Here is a 16,884-nt window from a genome sequence, read left to right as displayed (position 1 = left end):
ATGTACGACATGGGAACTGTGTTAGGTGAGTATTTTTCGTTTTTACTTATTTTTCTGCGCAGGGTTAGGCCCTGTTCTTGGGGCACTTTGCGAAACACATGTGGGCACTATTAATGTTGAGGGCACTATGGAAGCACTATAGTTGGCTACTTGGCACAGTTATTTTGGCGGACAATATTGGCAATCTCACTGCTGAGGCACTCTGCTTGGAACTATGGGGGCACTCTGGTTGGCACAATTAGTTTGTTGGACACTATGTGGGTATTTACTGCTGGGGAAAAACTTATAGGCACTACGGGGCCTTCTGATTGGTGCAATATCTGCTGAGCACAATAATTTTTGGTTGGCACTGTGTGGCAATATTACTGTTGGGGCACTATCAACTTAGCAGGATTATTGTTGGAAGCACTAATACTGTCGTACACTATCTGTACACAATTATTTTCTGAGGTGCCATTTGTTGTAGTAACTACTGTCAGGGGCCCTATCTGTTCACAGATATTTTGGGGACCACTATGTATGTGGCAGTATTATTTTTGGGGACTATCTGTATGGCAGTATTATTTTTGAGGGGACTAGAGTTATGTCACTTTTCTCTGCGGTACTGCATTTGGGGGCTCTGGGCAGCATGCCAGGCACAGTTTTACAGGTATCAGTAGGATGACACTGTTAGAGCACCAAGATGAGGAGTTTGCTTTGAGAAGGTGTGAAAGATGATGGAAGAGGGCAAAACCTAAGAAGTCTGGACAGCAAACTTGGCGTAGACAAGTCTGGCAGGAAGAAGCGGTCATGGCGGTCTTGGCCAAATGTAGAAGATGAGGGAAGAGAACATCTACAATCAATAAAAGACATCTGTGAGTCACTGAATGTAATCGTTGCTTATTTTGCCTGTGACTGTCTGATCATCCAGGGACAGTGACTTTTAAGACTCTAACAACGTCCCTGATTACTTTCACACCATTCCTCTTATGGTCCGGTCATAACTCAGTACTAAGTAAATCTCAAGACCATCCCAAATTTCAACAATATATCCCCACCTCGCTAAGGTTGCCTACCCCTGATTTCAAAGTAACTTATTTAACCTTACGTAGGATTTATTCTGTGTGTAAAATGAAAACAATAACGATTACAATGCAAATACAAGAGGCTATATACATGTTCTGCATAGATTGAGGGTGGATTATCAGAATCATTCCTCTCGTGGCACCAAGGAACCTCAGTCCGAGACTGTCAGTACAGATTTATAAAACAACACATGTATTATTATATTTCAAAATGAATTATTGATTGGATAAAACATAGCAGTTATTAGAAACAGTTTTGTTGATAATCAAGAAAATCAAAAAGTGATTTTTTTTATTTTTTTTATTTCATGCTTTCTTCTATTCTACTACTTGTGTTGAATGCCCCTAGAAAAAATAGATAAGTAAAGTATGAATTAAATGTGTAGATTTAACATAATACACTCATGTTTCAGGTACATTAAAAACTACTATGGAAGAGAAGTTCCATTATTTTATTTTATTTACTCCTTATAATAACATTGCCTGGTATGTCTTGAAAATTAAAATAACGAGTAAGTGGGGGAAAAACCTATAATATTTCTATGTATATGACAGGAGCGACCTTCAATGAACACAACAAATACACATGAACAGTCAACTGAGTGTGCGTGTGTTTTCAATGGGGAGAAGAGTATAAGCCAGGGCCAGTGGCTTATTTCCTGTGGGAACAAAGGATCGGGCATGTTGAAATACAACATTTATGGTCTTTCTCTCTCTCGAAATCTGCAATTGAGGGAAAGTCTGATGACCTCTGTACACATTGGATAAGCGGCCGATCTTGCCGAAATCGGCAGTTTTGGCTCACATTTACCTAATGCGTATAGGCAATTTAACATCTCTGTTATCTGCAAGATTTAACCGACTAAAGTTTTTTTTCGTTTAGAAGCTGTGAAAAATTCTGCAGATTGACAAACACTGCAAGCATGTTTCCCTTTTTTTTTCCCTTTCATTATTCATAGTTGAACATATTGGAAGAGATACAACAATTGTGCTGTTCATTGTGAATAACATAATTACTACTTTCATTTTGCTAATGCAGGTTGGAAAATGGGACAGCCCGATAAATTTCTGCAACAAATCTGCTGCATGTGAATATGCTCTAAGTAAGTACAAATCAGAATAGTTTGAGCTTTATATTAAAAGTATTATGTATTATGTATATAAAGTATTATGGAAGACACTGCCAAAAGATTTACTACTACTGTACTGTATAATAATTCTACCTTCTAATAAATGTGAGTTATGATGTAGGAAACTACAATCAATGAGGTAAAAAGTTTCTTCTGACAGATTGGGGATTATTTTAATGTTAAATCACATGTTTTATCACAATTTACCATGTTTCTTTGATAGCTAGGATTAGTTCTTGAGTTAGCCCAGGGCACCACCAAGATTAATGACAGGAACTTTTCCTTTAAGAATACTGATCTGAATTAAAATAAGACAAATTGTTGACATGAAAAACTGCCTGGACTAAATGTTTGTTTAAAACAAATCAAAGATAATAAAATAGTTAATACTAGTCATTTCACACAGCGGAACTTTTTACATTATGCATTTAAATTATTGGCTTTTTTGGTAAATATTTGTATTCCCCATGAAAAAACAGTTCCAGAGAATCTTTTCTTAGAACTCTGCATTGTATTCTTCATCTGTTATTCCTTCTAAAGATTTATGAATACATTTACAATTAGGTGTTACCATTGAACTTGTGAAAGCGATGTATTCCTACACAGTCCCACACTGTCAGCACTGACTGGATGGTGCCAGTCTGTGTAGGGACACATCCCCTAACTCGTATTACTCAGTTGTCAATTTATTCATAAGGAAGTTGCACAAGATTGTGATACATTCACTCACTCCATTTACTGATAATGCTGCTACTGCTCCATTTAAAGATGAATTACATATAGGATACAATAACAATGCTTCATCGCACCATTTGTTACACTACATCTTTAAGTATTTTTCATATTTAACATACTCTACTTCCCCCTGGTGTGTATACTATATGCAATATCATGTAAGGGCCTGTTCACATCTTCGTTGGAGGCTACGTTAGGGGCCCTCATCACAGATCCAGCAGAGAGTACTAGAAACAATAGCGTAGCATGCTGCGCTATTGTTTCCGGTAAAACCCTTTCCACCACGGCGAAAAGTCAATGGAACCCATTAAAGCCAATTGGTCACATCGGCCGCCGGTTGTGACCAGGGTGCAACGGAACTGCAACGGTATTCCCTTGTTTTGCTCCTCTGATGGAGTAGAACAATGGAATGGCCCGACGCAGATGTGAACAGGGCCTTATCTTCAATGGGTCAGTTAAAGTGATGGTAAGGGATAACAAATAAATAAATCTAGCAGAAAATAGCTTTGAAATGGTGGCAAACTCTATATCTTAACACTTACCAAATCACATCCAAGTTTAGTCAAAAGTGATGAATTTGCAATAAGATTCTGTAATTAAATCATATGGTTACATGGTATCTTGTTTAGTACAGTTTATTATTCAATAAAGAATATGTAGAGAAACAATTATTTTTATTGTTTTAATGTATGCACAGTTAACAATAATGTTAAATATAATTACTCTACCAAATAATTCTGAACAAGTTATTGAACACAGAAGTATCCCAGCTGCATGAGTGAGGAGAAACCTCTTGATGTTGGCTGAAAATGAATATGTTCCTCCGGTAAGTAGTTAAATGGAAAGGTTAAATAAAGACTTGATAAGACACATTGGTTGAGATCTGACTGCCAGGACCCTCTCAGTTCTGATCATCTGTGGAGAAGTGGTCATTCATGAGAGTGGCGGAAACCTCTAAGCGCTTTCTCTTTTACTACTACTCCATTCGTGGTCAGTATCTGTATCTGTCTGTTCTAGGAATCAATGGTGGACAAGAAAAAGGGCCAATATGTGAACTAGGAAGCCCAACTCCTGTCAGTCGCTTCCCGCCCCTCACTTACCACCAGGTAATCTTCCTACCTCCCAATGCTGCTTAACACTATAGAAGCCCCATCCACTACACTGCCACACACAGACATTTGTAGATCCACTGCAGGGTGAAATACGAACAGCGGATATGTCCCCCATGCATTATTGGCCTACTTCTAAGGACCTGTGTAAACACCCCTGCTCAGATGTCTTTATAAGCGACTGATAATGTAATATTTTTCCATTATCACTTTAGAATATAATGTAAAGTTTGACGGTACTAAACCACTTTCCTCTTTACATCATTAATGAACGCGCTCATTTCTCTCAGTGACATCAATTTAGATGCAATACACTTCAGAATTGCTAATGGTTTATTAAATATTTTTGTTTTATACCTTATTAAAAGTTATGTTTTAGTAAATGTATTTCTTTTTTCCTATGCTGCAAATTTTCCCTTATCCCACTCCAAAAACCAAATGACCTGCACCCTCCTTCACGCCTCTAAATGCTACACAAGGAAAACAGCGGAAAATAGGACATACCGCCTCTTCCCACCAAATTATACAAATCATTTTACCCATAAGAAGAAAAATAGGTAATTAACAAACAGAAAAACAAATACAAGTTTATTCTGAAGATCTTTGCACGTAGAAAAATGTGAGAAATATTTACCTGCAGCGCGTCAAGGACATGATCCAGTAAATCCCTAAGATCTGTGGAAGTATCTTCAAGTAGATTTTCCTGTAACACGTGTCATGTTAGTTGAATGGCTTCTATCTTTCCCCTATGTCTTTCTAACATACATCGCATTTGGTAGATTAACAGGAAGCAGAGGGCAAATAGAAGGGAGTATGACGGCAGGATTAGGGTACGGGGTTTATTTATTGTCTGTCATGGACACACCGATAGCTAAATCATAGCAGCTATAGACACAAATAGTAGGATATTTTTAACCTCTAAGCGCTCAATGACATACATGTATATCAGGGGATCACACAGGCACAGAAGCTGTACTCACGCAACCAATAGCAGGAGCCTGACAGCTATGCTCCCGTTATAATGGCCGGTATCTGAGAAACGTATTATGTCGGCTGTTTGACCCCTTAGAAACTGCAGTCAAAAGCAACCATGGCATCTAAAAAGCTTTACAGATGAAGCGGGCTAACAAAAGCCCCCAGATCTGCCAGAGGCATGGCCTAATAGGCTGCCTGTCAGCGATACACTAACAGAGAATAATGCTATGGAATACTAAGAGTTCTATGTACAAAATACTAAGGGATGAACTGATCGCAATTTCAAGTCCCCTAGAGGGATTAAGAATTAAATTAAGGTTAATTAAAAAATAATAATTAAAAAAAATAAAATAAAATATATATATATATATATATATATATATACAAAAAAAAGAATATCAAGAGCAGCACCATGTAAAAAGAATAAATGTGGGTGCCAGCCTTCGGATAAAGGCTATATCCTTCGTAATAGAATATAAATAAATAGGCAACACTCCAGGATCTCAAGGGGAAAAAAATCAAGTGGTGAACTTTATTCCATAAGCTATATATATATTTAACCCCCAAAACATAAACCCTTATTTTATAAAAATATATATATTTTTAGAAAAGTGAAAAAACAAAACAAACCTATTGTACTGCCAGACTTGTGACGACTTATATAATAAAGTTAACATATTATTTATACTGCACAGTACATGGAATAATTAAAAAAAACAGTGGTGGATTTGTTTTTTTATATCCTAAACCCCACAAAAATGTCTAAAAATTAATCTAACTGTACTAACCCTAAAATGGCAGTATATCATCATGACAGCTGATATAAACCATGCACATGCCTTTTTTCCCCCTTTATTTTATTATATTTTCATTGGTTTCTAAGGGAGTGGATGTCATACAGTATATCTTCACTACTCTACATCCCATGTTACCAATCTGCAGGGAAAGTAAGAAGAGGTTATATTGTCACCTGCCAGAGGGGGAAAGAGACTCATTCTGCTCAGGGCCCCAACCCCAGCAGCACAGATTAACAGCAACACCAAGGGGGACACAAGGAAGCAAAAATCAAAAAGATGAGAAATGTGTAGATTTTTTTAGGCTAAAAACAATGCAAATTACTTAAGAACAGCTATTAATAGTATTCCTGGACTTATGAAATGATTCAAATTATAGCTTAAATTGACAGAAATAAAGAGAATGTATTCTCAGAAAAAGACTTATTTTTTAAATCAAAATTTTATGTTAAAGGCTATGTAAAACTTTAAAGGCACTTTTTTTAAAATAAATTAATATTTTGTTTTTAACAACTTTTAAATTGGGTTTTATTAAAAAAAATAAAAAATTACTTTTTGATAAACAGCTTCTATGTATCCTGGATACACAGAAACTGTATCTTGCAGGATCCAGCTATTATCGATCACATCTAAATTCATGAACAGGCCTCATGCAAATGACCATGCATTTGCCACCATTTTCCATCCGCAATTGCGGAGTAGCAATTATGGATAGTAAAGAACACATTCTATCCTATGAGCCAATGCACACGACTGTGGTTTTCATAGTCCATGTATTGCTCGGAGCCTGAATCGCAAAAAAAAATAGGAAATGCCATTTTACGGAACGCAATTGCGCTCCAAGCTCATTGAAGTCAATGCTCCTCTTGCGTGTCCATGGTCAGTGACAAGCGTTGTACTGTACTTTTCTGCAGTTTCTTGGCGTGGAATCCACACTAAAAATTAGCAATCTAATTGTCTGAACACGGCCAAAAGCATAAAAAAAAGTCTAAATGAATTGTATTTAGTTATCCTAAAATCTTGATATAGTGTATAAAACATTACTTGGAGACATTTTAAGATTAAAGTGAAGGCATGTTTTCTTACCAAGGCATCATCAGTGTGAAGAAGATCATCTCCGAAACAACCAGCTTCTTTCTAATATGAAATAAAATATATATATGTATAACACTTTTGTATATATTTCGCACTATTCATGCATTAATAATAGTAGCTATTTTATTGTAAAAAAAAAAAAACAACAACATGATGCACTGCTGAATATTTCAAACGATGGAAACCATTGGTGGTTGGTGAATAGCCAGTAATATTTACCCTTGTATTTTATTTAGGATATGTGCCGCTTACATTTGTTATGATTCATAACTTTTTTTTATATGCAGTAACTTTTCCAGAAGATAGTGATAAAGTAAGTACATTTTATCTGTTTCTAGTCCATTTTGTATTGACTGATTAATCCATCTGCAGCTGTAACAATCTGTTATGTGATCTGTTTCAGTGTAGTACTCACTATAGAGGCAAATTATGCCACAACTATGGGGCCCATCTGAACGTCTTCCCGACATAGAGCCATAGCATTTTCCTGCAGCCACCACTAGGGGGAGCTCAGTACAAAGAAATGCTTTCATTGAGTTCAATAGTAACTGTATAAAGGCACTGAGCTCCCCCTAGTGGTGGTTGCAGGCAGCGCCTCTTATTTAAGCCAGCCGCGTCTACGCAAGCGCTATTTCGCAGGAACCAGCATACTACAGTGCCTGAGGAAGGTCAAGGATATGACCAAAACGTTGCACTGATACTGGCAAAATAATAATAAATATCTACCTTGAAAATAACTCCCATTGGTGTGCATTGTACCTTCTTCATAAAAAAGGCAGCCAGTTATATTACATTATGTGTCAGATGGAGTATACGGAAGATTTATATAATTATGTAGACTGAGCGCCATATTTTTGTAGCACCTGTTGAACTTTTTCCGATGTATGAGTTGGATATAGTTGGTGAGTCATTAGGAGCTCGTCTTGTTTTTTGTCTTTTTTTAAATCCTCAACTTTTCTAATTAGAAAAGTGTTAAAAAATATCTGACCTAGTGTTTTTGGCCTAAGCCAGTTTCCACAATAAGTCATGTACCCTGTTCATAAATCAGTTACACGCGGCACAGGGGACAGATACTGGCACACCGCTCTCATGGTGCATCAGCATTAACAGAGCTCCCCCTATAAAGATATGGTCGAAAGTTACGGTGGTTATAAACGTACAAATAAATTTGTCGGAGCTCTTAATGGGAGATTGGGCCCATACTACGTTCTGCTAAGGGGCCCTATGATTTCTGTTTATACCATTGATCTTTTTTTTTTCCACATCGCTCACAATCAGAAACAGCAAGTGGACAAGTGGGAAACCGTGTCGGAAACCACGCAAAAAAATGCCCGAAAATGGCTCCCATTGATTTCAATGATAGGCAGAGGCGTTTTTTACCGCGAGCGGAAAAACTATCTCGCGGTAAAGAGAAGCGTCATGCCCTAAATTCGGGCGTTCAATGGGACGCAGAGGAAGCATATTTCGCTGAGTTTTTTTGCACGTACCACTCCATTGGCGCGAGCGAAAAACGCAGCAAAAATCACGGCAAACGGCGTGCATGTAGGTCAAAATCTGCCTCAAAATCCCAAACGGAATTTTGAGGCAGAATTTTCCTCCTGCAAAAAACTCAGTGTGAACTCAGCCTAAAGCTCACTCTGTACTACCAGGTATATTCTCCTGTAGTAATACACTGGATAAGGGTTGTGATGATCTACAGGGTTTAGTCTTGTAATAATACAACACCTATCTTCTCAGCTTAAGTAACTGCTCGTTCACATGTTACCTTATCACTGAATAATCAGTTATGAAATAATCACATTTTGTAACTCTGAAAGAGATTAATTCTTTATTACTTTAAGAAGGCTACTTATTAAACATGAATTATCTTTAAACTTACCAGGAGCACTATGAGGTCATGGGAAGATAACGCATCTCTATTTTTCTAGAAATGATAAACAAAAAGTTACAAGGAAATTTACAGTGAGTTCTGTTAGCTAATAACACCTAAAAGTATGAAAGGTAATGTCACCGGGTTTATGCTGCTCTTTCTAAAGGCCGAGTAAAGCAGTGACAGAGACCCTGATTCCGGCGCTGGGTCACTGACTTGACAATAATCTGTATTTTTATAATGTCACTATTTATCTCCTGCAGTCCTTATCCATGAACTGTGGCTAGCCCCGCCCACCTGCAGCAGATTTACATCTCGCTCCCATACTGTTCATATGGAGAAAAGCTGCCAATCAACATGTTGTGGGCGGGGCTAGCCACAGTTCATGGATAAGGACTGGAAGAGATAAGAAGTGATTTTATAAAAACTACAGATTATTGTCAAGTAAGTGACCCAGCGCTGGAATCAGGGTCTCTGTCACTACTTTATGCAGCCCTCAGATAGAGCAGAAGAAAACTGGTGTCAGACTCAATTTAATTCCCTTTTAGTTTTACTATAGAAGCATGTATTGTTACTGGGACATGTTTCACCGAAATGCAGAAAAGTGTACAGTCCACTGAGGAATCTTTCCTCTTTGGTTTCAGCGCCAGCAGTTCAGTAAAATGACTCCCTTATTTCTACCATTTATCATTATAACTTATAATTGGGTATTCGACTGTTTGATTTGTCTTAGTGCATTCAATGTTAGAGCAGCGCAACTGAGCTCAGATCCTCCATTTACTATGAAATAAGAGAAATTATAGATTTTTACATGTACCATATTGATCCCACCTGATTCTAAGAGGATATATATATATATATATAAAAATTACGCCATTAATGCTGTTTCTTTTAATCATTTTTTATTCACCATTTACATATTTACCTCACAGACTAGGGCATTAACCTTCTCAATCAAATCTGGGGTTAGATTCTTAAATAAAGAAAGCAAAAATTAAAATAATAATAATGAAATTAATCATTTGCATTTTCAGTTTGAAATATAATTAGAGGACATGCAGAATATTAAACTTCAGTTTTAAACAGTATTTTTGTGTAAAAGGGTAATTCATTATTGCAAACACATGCATTCAGTTTACAAACATTTAAGAATTTCATTGATTTATTCTAATTTGATATGTAGGAGAAATGTAGCCCTATTATGAAGGAATTGGCATCTGCCTCAGGGGGGATGTTTTATGTCTCTGGATCAACACAGATTGACTTTGCTGCACTTGTAACTCTTTGCAACTTACATTATTGTGGGAAATTGAATTATGATTTTGCCACAAAAAATTGAAAAGAGTCTTAGCTTAAGCCAGAAATGTTAATTTATATTAAACACGATATAGATACAAATTTTGTAGTGTCCATTTAGAATTATCCTTTAATTTAGATATAATGCAAAATGCAAGTAACATTTCTGTATCTACTAATATATAGGTGTACAATGCTGATACCTGGAGTATATGTTTCAAACATTCTGATGCCAAAGCATCTCCTGCCTGTAAAAGAACAAAATATAAATGTAAAATATTTGTAACAGTAATCATGCGTTCTACATATGTATTCTTATTTAGATCTTCCACTATTATTAATAATACATGATCACACAGTATATTATCAGAGAGAGATAAGAAAATGTTATTCAATAGCAGTCCCTCACTGTCTTGTGTTATATCATTTATTCTTTTAGATTGTTGAAAAAATAATAAAGTAAATAGAAAAACACAACTACACATTCTTGATAATATTTTTCATGGTCACAAACTTCTTCCTTGATAGGATGCAGAATTGTACAACAGAAATCTTTTTGTATTTTGTATTTTCTTTTTTGTATTACAGTTTATCCTTTCAGTAGATCTGATGGAGGCCTCTATGGCTAAACAAGAAGTCTTTACAAAAGCAATATAAACTCAACCTATTTCTCTACAGTAAAAGAACACCTAGATATCAGAAAAACACAAAGCCCAATGTATAATTGTGTCCTTACCACATCGCATAATATCTGTGTCAAACCTTCACTTATTCCTAGTACATTCTGGAGAAAAGAAAAGACAAGATGGTTGGTTGTCGTTTTTTTGTAAGTTTAGAAAATGTGATAGCACAAATAACGTTGTCATTAGTCTAAGGCTGGCCTAAAAGGGGACAATTTGCCTTGATAGGAGCAGCGTTTAGTTTTATTATTTTTTTAACATTTAGATGTCAATTGTTAATGCAACATACATTTCAAGAACTCCACAACCATCGGAGTAATTTTCCATGAGCGACATAATGCCTATTTTTACAAAGATTGTACATATTTTTGTATGATAGCCAATGGACCGCTATAATTGTAGTTAGTAACAAGCAAGAAAAATGTAATGCAATCCCCATATTATGACCGATGGGGAAAATTTACATAGACATAATGTTAACAATCAGTAACAATATTATTTTTCTGGTAGTATTGTTAAGAACTATAGGTAGATGTACGGGAACCTTAAGGAAAGTTGGTAAATTAAAGCAGGTGACCTGATTGGACGCTGTATTTTTTATTTGTCATGGAAAATCGCTCTGATATCAGTGAAATCTACCAACAATCTAATATGTTTTGTGGCAGACTGGCTGTTCCATGATGTCGTCTGTTCATGTAAACAAAGATCGCACATGTGGGGTTTCAGCATACTTATCCTTTGTTACTTAAGTTGTGTCAGTGGCGGATTATCCAAGATGTTGATGGGGCTTTAGGATCTGGGACCCCATCCTCCGCTGAAATACGCCAAAAATGGTGGCGCAGGGAGCCATTTGTTCTTTGCCCCGCCATTAGCTTTCATAAGCCACAGTCTTGATTAGGCCTGTGGCCTACGAGAAACCAGGAGCACACCTTGACGTCTGCGGCCTGGCACTCTTCACTCCGCCCTCGCCGCTGAACTCAAAGCAAGAAGTTAGAATTACCCACCATGGTTCTCTACTATTAGGTAAGCAGAATGTTTGGTTTTTTTTAGAGGCGCAAATGGGGCACTATAAATGTTTTACTGTGGGTGCATAAAAATGGGGGCATTCTTACTGTGGGGCAGAAAGGGGGCAGCCTTACTATGGGCGCATTAAATATGGGGCATTCTTACTACAATGGCATAAAAGCAGGTGCAATTACTGTGGGAACATAAAGGGGCATTTTTTCTGAGTGGGTGCATAAAAGGGTGCAATTACTTAAGGGACTTAAAGGAGGCATTATAACTGTGGGGGCATTATTACTGAGTGGGCATAAAAGGGGTAAATATTAATGTGGGTGCATTATTAGTGATAGGGGCCTAAGAGCGGCACTTACTGTGTGGGAACAATAGGGGGCATAGAAGGGGGTACTTTTACTGTGTGGGGCACCCAGGGTAGCTTTATTACCGTCTGTGGCACTATGGATGGGAAGTTTGTATAGAGGTGGAGAATAGATGGGTAGAATGCTGGAAAATCAAGAAGCCAAAGATGTCTGTGTATTAAATTCTGCATAGGAAAGTCGTGGATGGAAGAAGTCATCATGGCGGTCTGAGCCAGATGAAGCAAAGGGAACGTGAACGACTACAACCATAGAAGATGTCACCTGTGAGACACTGGATGGAACTGTGCTGTAATAACTTATATTGGCTGCAGAACACCTGTGTATAACTGGTATCAACCTCTAAATGATCACTGTATACTGGTAATATTGATCTTTGTATAGTATGTTTTATTCAGTAACAGTATAATGATATTTGTTACTTTTACAGTGGTATTTTTTGATAACTCTATGACTATTTTTTCGAGATATATTATCATACATAGATTAATGCTTTTGAAGAAGAAAATTATGTGTAGGCCCCACAGTGCTTATATTCATTATAAAGTATATCCAGGGACATTGTGCTGCATCTAACCTGTCATGTTTTACAAATGTTATTTTTTTAATATATATTTATTGGAGGGGCAAAACATATCTTCTCTGAGAACAAAAGGATTGTGAATGTTTAAATCAAACATGCCCGAACCTTTATTCTGTCACCATCTGCCAGAGTACACGTTAGATGGTCGGTCGGTATTGACGAAATCAGAGGTTCGGCCGACATTGATCTAATGTGGGGTATGGGGAGGAGGCCCACAGCTTATGTACAGCTTAGGGTCAAAGGTCATATTAATCCATCAAGGGGTTGTGTTAGAGATAACTTTTTCTGGCAGCCTTTCTCGATCTTGGACTATGACAGGATAATGTAAATGTGTGTTTGGCTGATCCTGTTATCCAAGAATAACTGTTTGGCAGCTATCTTATGTACATCTAGGTTTACATAACAAGTCTTAGTTTTATTTCTTCGCTGTCAAAATGTCTCAATGAATATTATTTTACTTGTCAGACGTTTCAGATGTTATTCTTTGCTGTAATAATTAAAAAACGTTAAATGTAACCAGTTTCACGATTTTCTTTTCATACATATGCTATTTCAATATATGAATTTTTCAATAATGACCCACTAATAGAATGAGATTAAAAAAAACAACTAGAAAACTTACTAAAATCTTATCCACACCGTATACTAAGTGTGCTGAAAGCTCTCCAATATCTATTGAAAGTTCTTCCTGTAGTAAAATGCAAATGTAAAAGATGTTACACAGGGCAATTTGCGACAAACAAATGTTCTGATCTGTAGTTTTACACATTTACATAGTTTACTCTTGAATGGACACTAGATTTTCAAACAAATTATGCTAATCTAATAGTATACCTGATATATCAACTTTGTAATTTACTAACAGTACCGTCCAAATATTTAGTTGTTTTATCCATGCAAATTCTGAATGAAGTTACTGCCACTAGGTGTTTCCCTTCCAGTAATCTGCTGTCCACCCCTAAAAACAAGCAAAATCTGTCCCTATTACAGTGCAGAGGAGACAGACTACAGGAAGTGGGGAGGAGTGTTTCTTCACAGCCTGCCTACAGAAGTGTTTGGAGAGGGGGAGTAGGAGGAGGGAGCAAAGAAAGAAAGAGACACAGACACGCTGCCTCTGAAAGTCCATGGAGAGGTCAGTGGAAGTAGGAGCAGAGTGAAAAAGACACAGGTAGACGCTGCAGCTTCCTGGTAAGTGTTATATGTCGTCCAAGTGCTGGATTTTCAGCTCCATTGCTCATTACTGCTGTATAATCTCCATGCTGTTGCTACTGCTTTGTGCATAGTAGAAACCGCAAAACAGTAAAATATGAGTTAAACTAAATATTGAAACAAACTAATGTATTTTAACCTACTCAAAAAAGCCTTATTGGAACACAGAGATACATACTAACATAAAGTATGGGCTGTTGATTCTGTATAGCGTCTGTAATGATTTTTTTTTTAAGCTTGGTGTTGTTAAAGTGGTTGCATCAAAATCAAAAGTGATCACCTATGCACAGGATTGGTGATAATTTTCTGATCGCTGGGGGAACCCGCTGCTGCTCCATTTAAAGTCTGCTGGAATGACGGAAACAGAGCTAAGCTGTTTCCGTCATTTTCAAAGACATTGAATAGTGCGGCGGGCGCATGTCCAACTGTCGCTCCATTGAAGCTCCTCCTCATTGCGGAGGGTGCAGTGAGGTGGATCTGGGGGTTCCGGAGCCCTGTTCTCACAAATGATGGTGGTCCCTGCGGTCGTGCCTTAAGCGATCAAAAATGATCCTCTATTCTGTGGTTAGGTGACGATTTTGATTCAGGGAATACCCCTTTAATGATTTTTCAGCAGTATTTTTGGCAATTGTTTAAACACAAAATCAGATCAAATATCTTAATATTAGCATTTATTAGTATTTAACTAACATTGAGGGCCAAATGGACCACAGCCCCTTCGTTCTAGTGAATAATAAGATGCTCAGAGCCCAGACTTTCACCAATACTGTCTTATGAGATGTCTCTATTGAATGTACTTTAATATAAGAATGGGTGCATTCCTTACAACTATTATTATCCAGAGTTTTAATAACAGAATATAAAAAAAACTAAAACTTAAATAATTGATCTAATGTGCTTTAGGATATTAGTAACATGTAAGAACACAGCCAATGTTGGCATTGGCATAGGTGACTGATGGCTTGTTTTTTGCAGGACAAGTTAATAGTACCAAAATGGGGTCTATATACCTATAATTCACGTGGGGGAAAATATGTTTAAAAAAAAGGAAAGGCATTTTTTTTTGTTATGCTGTTCACTATAAGTTCAAAATAACAAACTAATTGCATTCTATTGATTGTTACAGTTATGATGAAATTATGTGTATGTTTTTATTTTCTGTTTAATTACTTTTATTTAAAAAAAACTGTTTTTATGAAAAAAGTGGGATTTATACATAATCTTTTGCTTGTGTTTTTTCCTTTAAAAGTTATCAAATGTTTTTTTTTGGTTTTGTTTTTTTTACTTTTTCCCACTAAGGAACTCTAACTCATCATTTATATTTTCATTGCATAATGCATTGGAATTCCTCTGTAATAGTATAGCAGTTTCCAGGAACAACCCAATATCTAGAATATACTATTATTAGTGTGGTAGGAAAGTGTTAATCCCTTCCTAATGATTCTATTGATTCTTAATTGGCCAATGCTGTCCAGCCAGTTTTTTCTTTCTAGGGTGTATTCACATAGGCAGGTACTGTGCCATGCGGTCAATCACCGCACATCAAAACCGCACATGTTTTACCACAAAATACCCTGGAGGTGTGATGCAGTTTTTGTCTATGCAGTTTGTAAAGTGGAAACACATTTGTTCAATGTGTTTAACCTATACAAGCCGTCTGGCCAAAGATCGGATCACAAAACCGCGGCCACTCGTGGTAAAACGCGTCCTTGTGTTTTGGTCCACACATAAAACTGCCTGCCTGTCTTTTTTCTGGACAAAAACAAGGACTGGACTTGATTCTTCATTTGAATCTACGGTACTTAACTACAGTATATGACATAATATGGAAAGCACATCATCTGCCTAATTGTTCATATTTAGGCTTACACTGTTATTAGGTTTAACTTACAAATGTTTTGCTTGTGCAAAGAAGTTGATCAACGCCACAACCAGCCAATGCCTGTTAATGGATTGGAAGAAAAAATGGGGTTAGAAGGGAAACAAAACCTTAATTACAATTACATTGCATATAAATAATACAATATATAATATATCATTATATAGAATGTAAGCTGTGAAATACAAGGTGATGTCATTAGCATGAGGCATGGTAAATTGTGTTCTTTTACAAGGGAGAACAGTTTTCATCATCAGCTGTATAATAGGGAATTGTTCTATACTGTTCACTAATACTCAAGTGCAAGTTCATACTTTAATATGTTAAGGAAAGACGAAACACGGCCCCTTAATGGAAAAGCTGAGCAACAGGATAAATGTCCGATAGACTCCATTGCAGCCTCTTTTATGTGATTACATTATATGACGAGTATTTCAGTGTAAGCATGGGGGATAGAAAGGAAAGCTTACCCACTAAATGTACATATTGTAACACTTAGAAACATTGCTAAAATATAGAAGAGTTTTGCTAGCAATTAGAATGATTGCTCCATAGAGGAGGCGAAAAGCAGCACAGGAAAAGCCAAAGAATTGTTGGCGGGAGGAGATTCAAACATTAGGTAAAATATAAAGCATAATCTTTAACAAATATCGCATTACTGGGTGGTCAGGTTTGGTATATTACTGACCAAAATGACAGATAATTCTGGCTAGAGATCACCCGGCATCATATTGTTAGTGGTAAGAAAGGATCCTTACATTTTTTTTCCGAAACCTGGATATGAACCTAGCAGGGACCCAGGTAGTATTTTATTTCTGAATAATGGGCTACACCTTAAAAGGAAGCATTGACTTAGAAGGGTTCACCACTTTGGACAATTCTTACTTGTTAGCCTGGTCCCTTGACAATAAGCTGATTACTGTTTCCCCCTACTGGACCCCAGCGATCTGCTGTGATCTGTGGGGAAACCTGGCAGTAAGCGCTTTATTTCCCTGCATCACCATAGGAGAAATTCAGCATCACACAGTGTCCATTCAAATCAATAGGTTATCTGTGTAATGCAGGACAGGACCGGCCTTCTAGCGAGAG

The 16,884-nt window shown here is 36.9% G+C and overlaps 1 protein-coding gene across 4 annotated transcripts in view; it reads right to left on the bottom strand.

Annotated features, from left to right (window-relative positions):
• Positions 1 to 1,321: 1,321 nt before the first annotated feature.
• Positions 1,322 to 16,884, bottom strand: part of LOC142657129 (ranaspumin-like) — a 27,949-nt gene continuing 12,386 nt past the window's right edge. For all 4 annotated transcript variants that reach the window (XM_075832182.1, XM_075832180.1, XM_075832179.1 and 1 more), the window contains 11 exons: positions 15,808 to 15,858; positions 13,330 to 13,395; positions 10,805 to 10,852; positions 10,272 to 10,316; positions 9,698 to 9,745; positions 8,782 to 8,826; positions 6,894 to 6,944; positions 4,673 to 4,741; positions 3,472 to 3,519; positions 2,402 to 2,492; positions 1,322 to 1,409 (listed from right to left, as the gene is read on the bottom strand). In XM_075832182.1, the coding sequence (XP_075688297.1) occupies positions 2,436 to 2,492; positions 3,472 to 3,519; positions 4,673 to 4,741; positions 6,894 to 6,944; positions 8,782 to 8,826; positions 9,698 to 9,745; positions 10,272 to 10,316; positions 10,805 to 10,852; positions 13,330 to 13,395; positions 15,808 to 15,858 (528 nt within the window). In that variant the 3' untranslated portion in view covers positions 1,322 to 1,409; positions 2,402 to 2,435. The remainder of the gene's footprint in view (positions 1,410 to 2,401; positions 2,493 to 3,471; positions 3,520 to 4,672; positions 4,742 to 6,893; positions 6,945 to 8,781; positions 8,827 to 9,697; positions 9,746 to 10,271; positions 10,317 to 10,804; positions 10,853 to 13,329; positions 13,396 to 15,807; positions 15,859 to 16,884) is intronic.

Source organism: Rhinoderma darwinii, chromosome 7, assembly GCF_050947455.1.
Source record: "Rhinoderma darwinii isolate aRhiDar2 chromosome 7, aRhiDar2.hap1, whole genome shotgun sequence".
In the NCBI taxonomy this organism is placed as follows: Eukaryota; Metazoa; Chordata; class Amphibia; order Anura; family Rhinodermatidae; genus Rhinoderma; species Rhinoderma darwinii.
The sequence above is the reverse complement of the archived record's forward strand: the minus strand, read 5'-3'. Positions and strand labels throughout refer to the sequence as shown.